The 16590-nt window shown below is 49.5% G+C and overlaps 1 protein-coding gene across 4 annotated transcripts in view; it reads left to right on the top strand.

Annotated features, from left to right (window-relative positions):
• Nucleotides 1-16590, top strand: part of DDX21 (DExD-box helicase 21) — a 790459-nt gene that overhangs the window by 604774 nt on the left and 169095 nt on the right. For all 4 annotated transcript variants that reach the window (XM_069610614.1, XM_069610615.1, XM_069610617.1 and 1 more), the window contains one exon: nucleotides 12278-12412. In XM_069610614.1, coding sequence (XP_069466715.1) covers nucleotides 12278-12412 — 135 coding nt within the window. The remainder of the gene's footprint in view (nucleotides 1-12277; nucleotides 12413-16590) is intronic.

The following is a 16590-nucleotide window of genomic DNA, read 5'->3' as shown; positions in this document are numbered from 1 at the left end:
TTTACTGCAGCTGCAAACGCAGCCCGCAGTAAATGCACACCACAGTAGTTAAAATTAAACTGCCCCCAGCCATTCAGTGAGGAAAGGGTAACATTAAAATGTTACATGAGAAGCTAGACAAAAGGGATACTAGGTAACTGCCTCCAGCACTATATTGTAAGATAGTGTGTGCTGGGTCTATAAAGTTAAAAATGTAAGTAAAGTCAGTTTCGCTTTACTGCTCTGGGAAACAGTTTAACCCAGAGAAGGCATTTAAACCTTTGTTAAATCTGAAAGACTTGCCTGTGCCACTGCACTGAAGGTACTGTGTGACGTAATGTAAAAGATGATGCCTATTGAGTTTGTCATGCTGCATAACCAAAAGAAACACAAAGTTCAGAAATCGCATTAAAATACATGAGTGGGAAAAAGGGTTGCACACTCTCCAGGTAAAAAGAAATAGTCCTCAAAATCTAGCAAAGTTACTGGGGGTCTTTAAGGTGGAGGGAACTAGCACATTTCTGAGAATTGTCCCTAACGAAAAGGTGAGGTCTTTTGCTTGGAAGGCAGCCGACCACTGGACGAAGGAATCCGAAGAACTTGGAAGAGACGCCTGCTGCAACTCCTGGACTGTTAGTTTGCCCGGTGTAGCTCTGCTGCAGTGCTGAAGCTCTGAATTCGCCTAGACTAGACAAGCCCTGCCAGAGACGACTTCTCCCCTTGAGTTGGTGGGACCAACCAACTCCAAAGTGAACTCGCCTGGACATCCTCTCGAAGCTGGCTGTACTTCTGCTGCTGCTAGAGCCGAAGTGCCAGGGAGAGGTACACCACATTGAGTGCATCGTTTTAAGTTGTACCCGAGGTCCAGGAAGATCCTTCAGACTCCCTTGAAGCAGGACAAACAAAGCCTGAGCCACCTCAACAGAGTGCTGGACCCCAGAAGCAACGAAAGTCCAGCAAGTGTCCAAGAACCGTAGTGGTGCTATTGCCGAGTAGCTGAAACCGCGAAGTGCTGCTGACCTCAAATTTGCCTATTGCTGCTGCCGACCTTTGAACCGTAGTGCAGGAGTCACCAGACGTCCTCACTCTTGTCCCCACGACTGAGGCCCAGGAACACAAGCATCTGACTTACTACAACAGGAACAGAAGCCATCTGGAACCAATATCTTCGGACATAAGGTACTGTAAACTAAAGGGTACTTACCTCTTGCTGTTTAACTTGCTTTCTCCAGCACCTGGATCCTTCATGGATTCACATGCTGTGAAAATTCCCCGTCGTCAAGCTGGGAACCTCGGTCATTTTAACTTAGCATTTTCCTATGGAAAACTTCGACAATTCAGTGTCCTATCAATGTCCTTTTTGGGTGCTTTAGTCCCCACCAATAGGATGTAGTGTATAAATAGCCCCGCCCCCGCAGCTTCCCTTCATATTTCAACCGTCTCCAAAGTTGTTGGTATCACCTCGTGTTTGTTGTGGTTTTTGCACGTACTTGTGCTATTGTTTTGCGAGGTCTTCCGGAGCTCCGAAGAAGTCTCTGTTCCGGCCCTGTTCGACTTGCGGGCTGAAGGTGTTATGAGGGTGACGGGCATATGGACTGCCTCTACTGCCTTTACCCCCATCACTCGGCTGACTCTTGCGAGATCTGTAGAGGTTTTTTGCAAAAGACTCTTAAAGACTGCAATTGGCGGTTGGTTTGTTGGCTTAATAATGGCTCCTATGCTGCCTCGGAGGTGGAGTCGGTCCGGAGCTTGTTCTCTGTACGGCCTATAGCCTGTACAGGTGCGGATCATCGTCGGCCGAACCTCCGGCTAAGAAATCTCGTCCTGCTCCTGAGTCGGTGGTCGGGAAGAGTAATAGAACCTCTTCGTGTAAACAACCATCGAAGGGGGCTGCTTTGTCTAAGCATGGTCGGTCGGACCATTCCCGGGGGTCTGAAGGTCGGCCCCAGAAGTCGGCGTCACAGGAGAAGGCCAACAAAGACTTGTTGTCTGAGCGCTCCTCTTCAGGGAACCATCACCGGTCGTCCTCTAAGCACCAGTCCACTGCTGCTAAGCCGGCCGGTTCTCTTGGGAAATCTTCACCGCAGGTGGCGGTTCCAAAGAGTGGCGCGTGCCAGGCTTCCACCTTTGACTCACTGATGCCGGATGCCATTCTACATCAAGAGACTGCTGCTTTTTCGGTGTCCTCTGAGGTGGCCGATGACTGGGAGCTGGTGTTGGGGCTGTCGGCCTTGGGGCTGCAATGTGTTGGACCTTTGACGTCGGGGGCCATGGGGGCTGGTCTGGCTAATTAACCGCTGGTGAACCCGCAGGCTATGTTGTCGCTCCATGTTCTTTCAACGCTGCAAACCTTGTTGGGCTAGCTGGTCTCAAGGTTACCTCCTCTGAATGTGGTTCTGATGGGGCCTATCATGGATGCTGCTGGTGTTCCTCTGCCTTAGTCGGCTGTGGCTGGATTGCCGGTTCCTCTGCCGGTTAGTGAAGATTGTCCACGTTCCTACCCTGAGGAGGGTGAGCTGCTGGAGTCTGACGGTGTGCCCCCGAAGACCATGTCTACTGGCTCTTTGTCACCGACGAGGGACCCGGTGTGGGATCCGGACAGGGAGGTGGAACAGCCTCGTAGTCCACTGCAACCTGTTGGGGAGAATTCTCATTTTATGGCTAATTTCCCTTACCTAAAGAGTCCCCCAGCAGCTTTGCTGGAGTTGAAGGATTTGTTTCTTTTTACCTGCTAAGAGTGAGAGACTCTATCCCACTCTTAGGCTAGAATACACATCGCAAAAATGCATATTTTTGGGTTTAATGCCTATGGGAGCTTTCTCAACCCCATAGGAACCATCTTTATTCACATGTTACACCGCACCCTCCGTGCAGTGACACAGGTTTGTCGTAGCGACCCCCAAACCTAGACTCCATACCCTGGGACTGACTACGGTCTCCCAGGGCATGTAAAGTCCCCATTGACTTTACTAGTCAAATACTATGTACTAAACCAGTACAACCCATCTTACTATGGAGGTACTGGAAGGGGTTAATAGTTTTTCCCCTATGTTCATTTTCGAGAGTGTACCCTACAGTACCCCTCTCAAAGGTTTCTGGCTAGTGGCAGTGGTTACTACCATAAATATTCGACCGCAAATATTTCTCTATGGGATTTTCCCATTGTTCGAGGCTACCACATTTTCTGACAGCCTCTAACTTACCGCCGGTGCATTTTAATATTAACTTTGCTCTGGTCGGTTTTATTTGCCAGAACTTTAATATAACTTCTTTCTCGAGTCTTTCTCTACAATCCAAACCCTGGTCGGGGATCCTTTGTTGGTCAGTTTGGCGGGCATCCACCAAGAAGCCCTCCTTTCGGCGCCACTGAGTCTGGGGTGGGTCCACACTCTATCCTGATAGGCTGTAGGACTCCCGCCAAGATGACCACTCCACTGTGTGAGTGCCAGCTAGGCTGTATGAATGGGGATCTTTTTGCATAAAAGCAGGGTCCTGAGGACTGGAAAAGCAAGACGTCGCCACTGGAGGCGAAGAGGAGAGAAGCCAGACATCTGCAACGACTGAACCACCGGTGAAGCCCTGCTGCAGCGTCTCGCCACTTTTCTCCACACGAGAGAAGATCTTCACCTGCAAGAGCCTTCTTCCCTTACCAGTTTGCCAATCGCCTTCCCGGACCTGCCTTGGTTGAATCTCCCGTATCCAGTACTCGGAGGCTGGATAGCCAGGCACCAGTCCACCCATACTGCGATTTAAAGGAGCGTACGTTTTATTCGTCGGGCAGCACCGCAGCTGGTTTCATCCCTGGGTAGTGCAGTAACTCGAACCTTCCTGCACGACGAGAGCCTCTTTCTCTGCTGGATCACCCGAACTGCAGGAACTACCAGGAACCGCCACCGCAGGAACCACTTCTTCATTTAAGGTACATTGTTCCGCCAGGCCGCCCTTTCCACGCAGTAGTGCTAAAGGTGTTTTAGATCCTTTACCTACCTGTTGGGTTGGCCGCCCCTCTCTCAACATTGTCTTTTCAACCTTTGCAACCACCTTTTCAAATATCGTTAACCAAAGACTTGACTGCAGCTACAAGAACATTTTGCTCCTGGGCCCTTGCCCTGTACCACTAACTCTGGCACAGGCCTACTGACTCTGGTCACATCTGTTAGATCTGCCTTCTCGAGATTGATTCTCCATTCGAACTGTGTGGTGCACCCCTTTCTTATAACTACTCTTCTTTCCACTGCATAATCATTGTGAAATGCCATTTTGCTCAGTTTTCATTCTAAGTATTGCTTATTTCGATGCACTGTCTTGCTGAACTGGGTCACAACTGATGGGAAGTGTTGATAGGGTGTATAAGAATCTATTTCTGAACAACTTGTGCCTTCCCTCCCTTGTGAGGAATTATTAGAGGATCCTGTTAGGGAGAATTCTCCTTCTAGGGCTAATTTCCCTCACCTAGTGAGTCTCCCAGCAGCTTTGCTGGATTTCTGGAGTTTATTTTTTCCACCTGGTAAGAGTGTACATCCTTTTTATACTCTTACATGTGTTTCGGCATATCTGTTTTTACTCATTGTGTGATCGTGGGGACTGGAGCACACCACTCCAGGTGCCCCTGTTTTTGTACGGGTTACACAGCACCTTTATTGTAGTAGCCCAGGGTTGTCTTTAAGGCTTCCCTCTGACTCCATTTCGCTGGGGCGGACTACTGTCCCCCAGAGAAAGTTAAAGTTGCCATTTACTTTACATAGTCATTTTTACCACAGACCCAGTACACCCCATCTTACATGAAGTATCAGTACCCCTTTTCTGTATGTACCTCCCTGAGCATTGTTTTGCTCTTTTAACATTTAGACTTGGCTGGTGGCAGTGTTATCTACCCTAACTTTTCTACCGCGATTATATTAGATAAACGTGGTACTGTTCTGGCTATCATATTAGCCTCGAATATAAACCTGCTTGACCAAATCGTCGTCTTTTGGCTCCGGTTGGGTTTATTCGCCATTTCTTTTTGTTAAAGTCCTTCTTGTGTTTTACTTTGCGCAGCAAACTAGGTTTGCCTTCTTTGTTCACTGTCTTTGGCGGGCTTCTGCAGTGAAGCCCTCCTCAAGGCGACTGGGTGTCTAGGTGGGCTGAATGTGAGGGAGGGGTGTAGTCAACTGCTGCACAGGGTATCCTAAGAAACCCAAGTCGCACTTTACCATGATTGGCTGAGGTGGTTGTCCCGGCTGGACAACCCCCTGCTGCGTGATTGACAGCCAGGCTGTGTGAATGGGGGTTTTGCACATAAAAGGCAGGTCTCTTGGGCTAGAAGTCGGAGTCGCCTCTGGAATTACAAGGAACCGAAGAGAAGCGGAGAAGAAGACGGCTGCTGCAACTACCCCGTCCCGGTGAAGCCCTGCTGCAGTCCTGAGCTATCTACCCTTCGACGAAGAGGAGATCCAGTCTGGAGTCTTCTTCCCTTGAGCCTGGTGGGGATAACCAGCTCATCTTCAGCCAGAGATCTCAGCTGTGGTCGAAATCGCTGCACACTGCTGTAGTGGTCCGGATAGCCACCTGCTGAGCCTCTCCTGTTTTTAATGAGCACACCTTTTTTTTCGTTGTCGCTACTGCCGGCTTCATCCCTGTGTGGTGCAGACCCCCTTTAGACGTCCTTTTTCACAACAAAGCTCCAGGAATCGTGGGTCTGCGGGAAACCAACGAACAACTGCCAGGGCACCAGCTGCATCATGGGAATAAGGTACTGTGCTCTACTCGAGGAAACTGGGTGAATCCCTTTTCTTCATCCTCGAGGCTCGTCCTCGTCTTCCCTCCTTATAACTTTTGCTTCCGAACATTGACAATATCCAAGTACTTTTGGGCTACGCTGAATCGTGAACTGTCTAACGGTGTGATCTTCGGCACAGGTCTCCGGTGTCACTTAAACCTGGCTCCGACCCTTTGACTTTTGACTCCTGTTTCTGAGTGTTTCTCGATACTGTCTGCCTAACCTAAATATTGTCTGTGATGTTTGCCTCCAACTCCCTCTGGGTATCTCGGGTGCTAAGTGTGCTTTTGCCCCGGTAGCATTTCATGTCACGGATACGCGTTTATTGAGTAGACGGAACTGTCAAAGTGATCGCAACCGTATCTGCGGTATCATGTTTTTGTTCATAACACCGGTTCATTCAAACACAGGGTACTTACCTTGAGACATTCTGTACAAGGTGAATTGGTTAGTTGTAGTATATTTAACGTGTGGTTTTGTTTAAAGTTGAATAGAGGTGTTGTGTTTATAACTGACGGTTTAAAAATAAATGTACTTATATTTTTTTACCTGAAACCTTGAGTCAGTGTTTGCTTGAATCACCGTAATTGTGGTCCCTTTGTGTAATCTCTGCTACTGCTCATATATTCTTGAGATAAGCCTGGCTGCTCCGATACTGCTACCACTATAGCTTAGTAGTACAGGCTTGTACCAAAGGTAAACTTGCATTGCCACCTGTGGTCTTAATTGTGTGTAGTGGTCCCTAAGGGCACTGCACAGGATTCTGCCTAGCAGATCCCTTGTGTTTAGTTTTCACTGTGCCGTTTTGCTCAGTTTTCACTCTGGTTCACTTGGTCTACAATTCATACAGGGAGTGTGTATATTTTTCCTTGACTTAATTTAACTTCCTTGATACTTGTGATACATGTGTTTGATTAGAAGTGTATAAAATATAGATCTACTTTAGAACTACAAACGTTGGTCAATGTTTCCTTGTGCCATAGTCTAATAGTCCTATTGTGTAAACCCTGAATACTGCTTATCTCCTTCTTGAGATAAGTCTGACTGCTCAGACACAGCTACCAACTAAATCTTTGTGGTACTGACTGATACCAAAGGGGATTTATTGCTCTCACCTGTAGTCCTAATCTGGTGTAGTGCTCCCTAAGGGAACTGCACTGGATTCTGCCTAACACAACCATCTCCTCCCGATGATGATGGGGAATTCCACGCCATGATGGCTAAGGTGTGTCGAATTTGGGTTGACTCCAGTGGAAGAGCGGAAGGTGTGCTTCCTTTTCGACCCCATGGGTAAGAGATGGAAAGCTGTATTCTCTGTGCCGTTCTTGGACCACGTGTGGCAGGAGGGTCTGCGCACGATGCAACATCCCTTCTCGGAATCAGCTGTCAAAGGGAGGCTGGAGAAGAAGTTTAAGGCCCCGGACTCTACCCCGAAGTGTTTAGTGTCGCAGCCCACTCCTGAGTCTGGGGTGTCGGCGGCTGCCAGCAGTAAAGCCTGGAGTCAGCACAAGTGTGTTACCCCTGTGGACAGTGACACCAGGAGATGGGATGCCTTCGGGAAGGTGGTTTTGACTGTTGGGGCGACGATGTTGAAGGCGGCCAATTTCTTAGCAATCATGGCACGCTATGATCGTGAGATGTGGCATCGGCTAGCACCTCTTTTGGACCATCTGTCGGAGGAGCACCGCAAGGCCGCCATGCTGTTGGTGCGTGAAGGGGAGGAGGATTCCAATCACAGTATTAATATTGCCGTTGACCTGGCAGAGTCCGGCTTTAAGCAGATTAACAACGGCATTGTGCTGCGTTGCGAAGCCTGGCTTAAGTGCACAGACTTTTGCCCATAGGTGCATTATAAGGTTCTGGACATGCCCTGTGAAGAGGAGCAGTTGTTTGGAGGGAGAATTGATGAGGCCCTCAAGGGAATGAAGGAGGACACCGACTGCTAAATCGTTGGGAGCTTTGCAGAGTGGGCGCTCTTTTCTTTCCTTTTGTCCGTTCCGTGGGGCTTCGGGAAATGCCCGGTTTACTTCCACCAGAGACCGGGGTTACGGTCGGTCTGGTTCTTCCTCTCAGGGGTATAGGAGGTCGGCGCAGAAGAGTCGGGACTTTCAGGACTCAAGGAAGAGAGGTGCGCAGCCCTCTAAAGGGAGACGGGCTAAGCCACAACAATGACTGTCTTCAGGGCAATCTGCTGGGGGGGCCGGGTGGAACTGCACGTGGACAAGTGGTGCAAGATCACGTTGGACCGTTGGGTGTTCGACACGGTGCGTCTGGGCCACTCACTGGAGTTCTTTTTCCCCAGTTTCCATTCCTCCAGTGTATGCCGTGCAACCTCACCTTCACATCCTGCGGTCGGAGGTTGTACTTATGCTACAGAAAGGGGCTATAGAATTGGTTCCAGTGGCCGAGAAAGCCAAGGGATTTATTCAAGCTACTTTGTGGGGAAAAAAATCCAACGGCAAGTGGCGGCCCATTCTGGATCTTCGGGGGTTGAACACGCCTGAAGTTCAAGATGCTCACTCTTAAGGAAATCATTCGGTCAGTACAGCCGGTCGAGTTTCTGGCATCGTTGGATTTACATGACGCATACTTCAACATTCCCATGCGTCGACGGCACCGCAAGTTTCTGCGGTTTGTCGTAGGACAAGATCATGACCAGTTTCGAGTGCTCACGTTCGGTTTTAAGTCTTCTCCCTGGACATTTACAAAATGTTGGGCGGCGTGGCCCTGACGGTAGGGTCATCACATATACCCGTACCTGGACGACGGGCTGGTGCAGGGTTGGTCACCAGGCGAGGCGCAGGTTAGTCTTCGCGCTACCATTCAGCTGTTGCAACAGCTAGGCTTCGCCGTAAACTTCGAGAAGTCCTATCTGTCACCTTCCAGGGACTTTGTGTTTCTGGGGCCAGAGTTTCGGACTCATCTGGGAATGGTGAAGCCCTCGGGCGAGAGGGTAATGAAGCTCCACCACAGGGTGGAAGATTGGTGCAAGAGTGTTGGTCCGGATTTACATGTCTCCGCTGTGGGCCATGGCGTCATGCATTCCTCTGGTGCAAAACTGTCTCTTCATGAGGCCGGTGCAGGAGTTCCTCGCGGACCGGTGGGCTCATAGTCACGGTTCGTGGTCCGACAAGGTGATCAATCTGGTTTGGGGCATGCCATTGCTGGAACCGGGGTTCCAATTTAAAATTGTGGCGGATGCCTCTGACAGGATGGGGGGCGCATCTCGGGGGCTCACAGGTTCATGGCATGTGGTTTCAGGTGGAGTGTCAGTTTCACATCGATGTGCTCGAGTTGAGAGCGGTATATTGGCGCCTTGAAATTGTTTCTGCCGCACATACGCTGTTCAGTGGTGAGGCTGTTGACAGACAATACCACCACAATGTTTTATCTCAGGAAACTGGGGCACGTATTCAAGGGTGCTGTCGAAAGAAGCACATGAACTTTGGCATTGGGCTCTGTTGCACGACATTGGCATTGTGGCGTTTCATCTGCCTGGAGTGTTGAATGTGCAGGCAGACGCGCTCTGCAGGGATGTAGGCCAGCTCCACGAATGGCAGTTGAAGGAGCAACAGGTGTCCACGATCTTCCATAAATGGGGCCATCCTCCGTTGGATCTCTTCGCAATGAGGGTGAACAAACAGTGCAAGGAGTGTTTGCCAGCAGGTGGGCTCACCCAGAGTGTCTAGGGGATGCGGTCTCGTTCCCATGGACAGACAGGTTTGCTTATGCATTTCCTGTTTCCGCTCATTCGACGGACCCTCCAGTGGATTCGGAGATACCCATGCCGTGTGATTCTGGTGCCTCCGTTCTGGGCCAGGCAGCCGTGGTTCGCGGATCTCCTTTATCTGTCTGTAGCGGAGCCAATTCGGTTGCAAGTGACACCGGACATTCTGTCTCAGGACAAGGGCGCAGTCTGGCACCACAATCTGGGATCTCTCAGGCTGACGGCTTGGCTCCTGACTTCTCAGAGTTTGGCGTGCAAAGACTTTCCAGGGACTGTCGGTGCATTTTGGAGGCAGCAAGAGCACGTCCACGAATGTCTCCTATGCGTGTAAATGAAAAAGGTTTTGTGTGTGGTGTAAGAGCCCTTTGGACATTTCACCTGAGCATGTTCTTCCCTACCTGTTGCAGTTGGCGAGAAAGGGTCTGAAGTTCTCCTCCGTCAAGATACACTTTGCAGCGATTTGCGCCTCTGTTTAGTGATTCTCCTCAAGCATTTCTTAAAGGGGTTCTTTTGTACTTTTCCTCCAGTCAAGAAGTTTCCGCCGGTGTGGAGCCTTAATGTGTTTGTCTGGTCTAATGAGACCGCCGTTTGAACCGATGTCGACGACTCCGTTGCAGTTTTTGTCTTGGTTGTTTTTCCGGTGGCCATTACCTCGGCCAGAAGGATGTCTGAGTTGCAAGCATTGGTTGTGGACCCTCCATACTTCAGGTTCTTGATTGACAAGCTAGTGTTGGCTACAAATCCGCACTTTATCCCAAAAAGCCAACAACATTTCACAAACTCTTCTATTGTGTTGCCCTCGTTCTTTGCTTCAGCCTCCACGCCTGCAGAGCGGGCTTTTCATTCGCTGGATGTGAAGAGGGCGTTTAAAGTTTATTTGAATCGTACTCAAGATTTCAGGCAATCTAAACAGCTGTTTGTGGCTTACGGGCCGTCCGTCAAAGGACGGGCAATCTCCAAACAAGGACTTTCTCATTGGGTGTCCTCCATTTGGTTCTGCCACACTAAAGCTGGAAAGCCTTTGGGAAGGACTCTTGAGGGCTCACTCGACGAGGTCTACGGCTTCGCCGGCGGCATTATGGTCAGGGATTCCGCTGGACACTTTCCAGGTGGCCTCCTGGGTGGTGCTGCATACCTTTACTCGGCATTACTGTCTGGAGCAGCAGCATGGTGAGGATGTGCAGGTGGGACGGGCGGTCCTGCAACACCTGTTTGAATAAGGTAAGCCCTGCAGCTTCGGGGTATTTGTTTGAACTTGATCACTGGATGGGTTTCTTTGTCTCGTGTATGTGATTCTGTTTATATATTGGTTTTCTTTTCCACTCTGCCATGCATGATTGGTACTGCTATGTAATCTATTCACAGCATGTGAATCCATGAAAGATCCAATGATGGAGAAGGGAGTAGTTCTTACCTGTAACTCCATTTCTCCAGTGTTGGGATCTTTAATGGATTCACATGCACCCACCGGCCGCCCCTGCAAGCAAACCTGGTCCGGGTCTCCTCTACTTTGGAGGTTAAAATCTGAAGGGGAGCTGCGGGGCGGGTCTATTTATACTGTAGGTCCTATTGGTGGGGACTAAAGCACCCAAAAAGGATGTTGATGGGACACTGAAGTGTCAATGTTTTCGATAGGAAAACGATAAGTTAAAATGACCGAGGTTCCCAGCCTCACGGGGAATATTCACAGCATGTGAATCCTTGAAAGATACCAACGCTGGAGAAATGGAGCTACAGGTAAGAAACTACTCCCAGCTCTCAGTTGAGGCTAGCCTTTGTTACTTTTTGCAGAGTTGGTTGCAGCTTTGCCCATCACAAGCCTCGCAGCTTGTGGCCCAACAGTGATTATTTTTTTTCAACAAAAACTCTAACTTTGCAAGACTTTTTACTTACCTTCAAGAAGAACTCCAGCTTACCTAGACTTTGCTCAAGTGACATTGGCTGTCCTGGCTCCCTTATAGACTCTTCTAACCTCTGACTTTGTGTTTTGATCTGTCCCTCCAAAAAGTCACACATTCTTTACTTGTGTAGCTGGGAAAGTGTTAATCAGCATTGCATTGCGGGGCTTCAAAAGTACTCACCTGTTTGAGAAACTTATTAACCATTGTTTTCTCCCTCTAATGTTTTCCTTTTGAAAACAAACTCCGTATTGCTCCAAATGTACCATAGATCTATCAATGTCCACAGTGTCCTAGTTATTTAAGTCACCTCGAATGTAGGGAGTGTCTGTGTGACATCCCCAATGGGTATCTACTGATCTACTGAAACTGTATTTTTTAAGTATATTTTAAGTGTTACATCTTTGCTCCCTTATAAAGAAGGCTTGTTCAAACTGACTAATAATTGTTTAATCAAAGCTTGAGTACAAGTTTTGTTTGGATACTTGTCACTGTGAATCGCTCTGTTGCAACCCTACAGCTCACATTGACCCCTCTTGAGAAGCCTGGCTGCTCACTCTACCAACTTGTGTAGTGCATGCTTATACCAAAGGTTGGGTTATCTATTGCCAGAGGACAATGCTGTTGCAGTCTCCCACAGGGTACTGCATACAATCTTGGCTTGCCTAACATAATCCCTTAGTTGGACTTCAGAAAAACTGTCCTAATACAAACCTGTTTAAAAAAAAAAAGCAAAATGAAAGTTGTCTGATTTAAGCCAATAGAGGGAAAGGTTCAAAAGAGAACATCGTCCCGAATAGTAACTGTCATATTGCTTAATCTAGCGTAAAGTATAATGCATACAAATTATAGTCGGAGAGCTCTCCTTTGGTATAGATATATAAGAATGTTTTAACTTCTCTCGTTATCCAGGGATTCGTAACAGTGATACTACAGTGTTCAACTGAGATGCACAACATGAGCTATGCCTGGAGAGAACTGAAAGAGCAATTGGGCAATGAAATTGATGACAAAGTGAACAGAATGTGCTTTTTGAAGGGAAAGCTGGTAGGCCTGGTTTAAAATTTGTTGTTGCTCATAATTTCATTTGACTTTAAACCATTATCAAAAATGTGCTTTTATAATTTGACTGTTCTCATCTTATAGAAAGCAAACTTGTAGAACACTGCATATTTATGAGTATTTCTGCTTTTTCTTTTTTTTTTTTACCTAGGCATTAATATGCAAAGATTTGCCTGTGGCATTGCAATATGACTGAGATTTAACACCACGCAAACACCTTAGCTTGAAATGCATTGCATGTACAGCTAATTGTCTCCATTCTCTACTTTTTGTAAGTGCTAACTTACAGCATGTTGATGTACAACTGTTGGGAATGTTTTTCTAAAGTCCACACATGGGACTTTATGAAACTATACTTTTAGGCTATACAGTACACTCCAAACTCTTAGGCTAGACCTGTACTACATAATGTGATAGCGTGGACAGAGCAGTCATTATCTTGGGAGGGAGGGAGGGCGGTATGAAGGTACAAAGAACTTGTAGCATACATATGGTCCAAAGAGAAACTTATACACTGATGTATTGCAAAAATAGATGTTTATTTTATATACACTGGCAAAGAATTCTCCAGCAAGGTAAGTACTACTGGAAGCCATAAACACATAGTATGGTAAGTAAACCAAAGCATAAACCACATTTAGAATGGCAGTATTAAACCTAGCGATACACATTTAGAATGGCAGTAAGCTATCCAAGGGGAGTTGTACCACATTAGTAGACTTTTAGAATGACACGGCCATTCAAGGTAAGCAGACCCTATTTTTTAACTATGTTGGTTATTCAGTTTCGGAAATAATAGTTTTCTGATGCTTGTTAATCTGCTTAGAATCACATGCTGTGCATATAGTCCGACATCCAGTGGTAACCGCTGAGTATTGCGTCCTATATTTCGAGAATCGAAAGGGGGCGTCGACATGGGCATGCCTGTAGCACTATCTGTGACGTGTAGTGTACCCAAAATCCCTCACGCGTCGAGATCCCTCAGATTGTTTTTTTCCGCCCAGTGTACTGGTCGCCTTATGCAGAGCTCTTCCAGACACATCGCTATTGTTATACTTTTCGACTTTTGGTTGTTTATGTAGATGTATATTATCTTGCAGTCCCTTCCCTCAACGGCTGGTTCCTGGTCTATGCCAAAGCCTGCTCCACGGACCTTCGACCGAAAGTGATCCGGTCGGCGCTGCTGACCACGTGGCCGTCCTTCTGGCGGGCCTACACAGTAGGGAGAGTGGGATCGGGTTGGATATTTCCTTTTTAAGAATGCCTTTCCCTTTCCTCTTTGTTCCCTCTGTCCTGTCGTCACTGTATTATTCCTCCGCTATGGAGAGTACTCCATTTAGGTTTTGTCCGTCATGCAAGTCCAAATTCCAGTGGAAAGACAAACACCTTAAGTGTAATGTGTCTTCTCCAGCATGGAGTCTGGCATGGATTCACATGCTCATGGATATTCCCCGTCAGGCTGGGAATCCTCGGTAAAGAAAAAATCAGTTTAGTTTCTGAACTGTCTTTCTCCTAATAACCAATCACTGGTGTCTGGGTCATACTGCCCCCAGCCAATTACTGCCCTCTACCTAAGCCCATCCTCCCGCAGCCATCTTCAGATTTTTACTGCATGTTCAAGTGTTGGGAGTCCTCATGCTTAGCTCTCGAGCTTTTATTGCGTTTTTTCAAAGCGTTTGCTCTTATTTTTTTGGTCAAATCGAGCTTAAGCTCCACCGATTCATCGTCCGATTAACGGGGACCCGTTTCAGAAATCTCTATGCCCTCAAGGGCGAATGTTCGTCAAATTTCACTTCTTGGAGGATTCCGGAAGATCTTTGAGGCCTACCCCGGGTGCACATGGCCGAAGACAAAGTAGACTCGATGCCCATTGGATCCAAGCTGTTTAGGATCTGCCCAGTATGTGGACTACAGAACGTCTTCAAGGAGGATGAGCACTCCCGGTGCCTCTACTTCCTGCACTCCGAAAAGTCGAAAGTGGAGGAGACCTGTGCGTTCTGCAAGGACATGTCCGTTTGTACCATGCAGGACCGTTGCAAGCGACTCGCTGACTGGCTGGAGGCGAAGAGCTCGGCAGCAGGTGAGCCTAGCAACGTACTTCGCCCAAGAATAAGTCTGAGTGGTCTTCTAAGACCTTTGAGGGCGCTCCGGCGATGGGGGCCCAACATAAGGCAAAGAACCGCAAGTCAGCGGGCACCAGGAACGCCGTTGGTACGGGCTCTGCGGCTGCCAGGCTGGGCGATGCATCACCGACGACGTCAGCCACGAGCCAACGCTCCGGCTTGACAAAAAGGAAGTACGAAAACCCAGGTAAGCTTCGGGAGAAGCCCCGGTCGACCCCGACTGAGAAAGCCAAGGGGGAGCGAGCCGGTGACCCTCCCCCCACGGTGAAGGCCACACGTGCTCTGAAGGCCCAGATTCACCTGGCTAGGGCTTCGATTGAGGGAGTGGCAGCGTCCCTGGCGAAGCCCGCAGATGCGGCCCCAGTGGAGACTACCTCCAAGCCAAGAGTTTCCCTGCCATCCCAGAGGGAAAAGTCTTTCCAGCCCATCGCAAAATCCACTGTGAAGCCCCCTAGCCGAGAAGGAGGGGGGGGGGGGGCGTGATAGTCCTACCAGACTCAGATATCTCCTCCGAGGACGAGCTGTTGGGCCTCAAGTCAGTCCTTGAGAAGAAGTTTGTCGAGGTCAGGTCCTATGGGAAGGACCCCAACGAGGCGGACGTGGAGAGCGACGAGGGAGCCGACAAGTAACAGCAGATCGAGGAACCAGAGGACACCATGCTGATGCTCCCGTCACAGCTGCTGCCACCACCGATGGACAGGTTGGAGGACATCTTACTTGCCCTGCACACCCTGTGCTCGAAAATAAGGAATAGGATGCCTTTGCCTCCTCCGGACGATCAAGCGGCGCCTGGACCACCAGGAAGCCCTCCATCCAAGTGGAGGCGAGTCCATCCGCCCCCACCCTTTCATCCTTCACCTCCATCCCTTCCGCCGAGGTACGAGACGGACGCCGACGACGACAGATCTCCCGTCGCCCCCACCGCGGGCTTCTCCTCCCGACGAAATTGGCTCTTTTCACGCGATGATCGCCAGGGCCTCAGAGCTTTTTCAGCTATGCCCTGAAGAGCAGAAGGAGGGACTCCTTTATCAGCGACGAGAGGCCAAGAGGTAGACCGTACTCTCAGTCCTGCTGTTGGACAACCTCTGGGACGAAGGGCTGTCCCTTCTGAAGAACCCATCCTCGGCCCCTGAGAATAGAGACTGGTATGAGAAGTAGTACTGGATCCCAGACTCTGATCCCATGTGCCTCGGGCGCAGCCGTCCCTGGACTCGGTGGTTTCCGCGGCAGCCAAGAAGAAATCGGCAGGGGCGACGGCATCGATTTCCACTTCCCCGCCGGACGGCGAGGGAAAGGAGCTGGACGCCATGGGGCCATCTCGTCGGCTGCAACAACCATTAAGGTGGCCAACGCTCTCGCTATCATGGCCTGCTACGATAGGGAGCTGTGGTTTAAAATCGCCCCCCCCCCCCCCCCCCCCGGACTTCCTCCCAGACAAGAGGGCGGAGGCCCTTGAAATCTTGCAAGAAGGCGAGGTGGCTTCAGACCACGCCATCACGGTTGCCACTTTTGCCAGATGGGCAACGGCGTTTTCCTTTGCCGGCGTGGTTGGCTCAGGGCCACCGACTTGCATCAAGACGTACAGATGAGGGTACTGGACATGCCCTTCGACGGTGACAACCTGTTCGGCAAGGCAGTGGACTAGTTACTGCAGGCCATCAAGGCAGACACCAAGACGGCCCGTGCCTTGGGCACGCTTCGACGGATGTCCTTTTGGTCCTCCGGAGGCAAGTCACAGGGTGCCTCCAAAGGATTTGGTGGCAAATCTTTGTCCTACTGTCAAGCGGCCCGTTCTTCGCCCCAGGAAGCCTACAGAGGCCGCAGCAAGGCTGGAGGGCATGGTCTTTGTAGTCAAGGGGCCCAAGGTGGTAAGGCCTCAGCGAAGCAGGACTGAACCAGCCTTGATGTTGGGCCCCCACCCGAGCACCCCGGTGGGAGGCTGGCTGGGGAGCTTCGTCGGCACGTGTAAGACCATCTCCACCGACCGCTGGGTGCTGGGTGCCCTGGCCCATGGGCACACCCTGAAGTTCCAAAGTGCCC

Source organism: Ambystoma mexicanum, chromosome 8 (assembly GCF_040938575.1).
Source record: "Ambystoma mexicanum isolate Mex_15411 chromosome 8, UKY_AmexF1_1, whole genome shotgun sequence".
Classification (NCBI taxonomy): domain Eukaryota; kingdom Metazoa; phylum Chordata; class Amphibia; order Caudata; family Ambystomatidae; genus Ambystoma; species Ambystoma mexicanum.
This window is presented reverse-complemented; position numbering and strand designations above follow the sequence as displayed.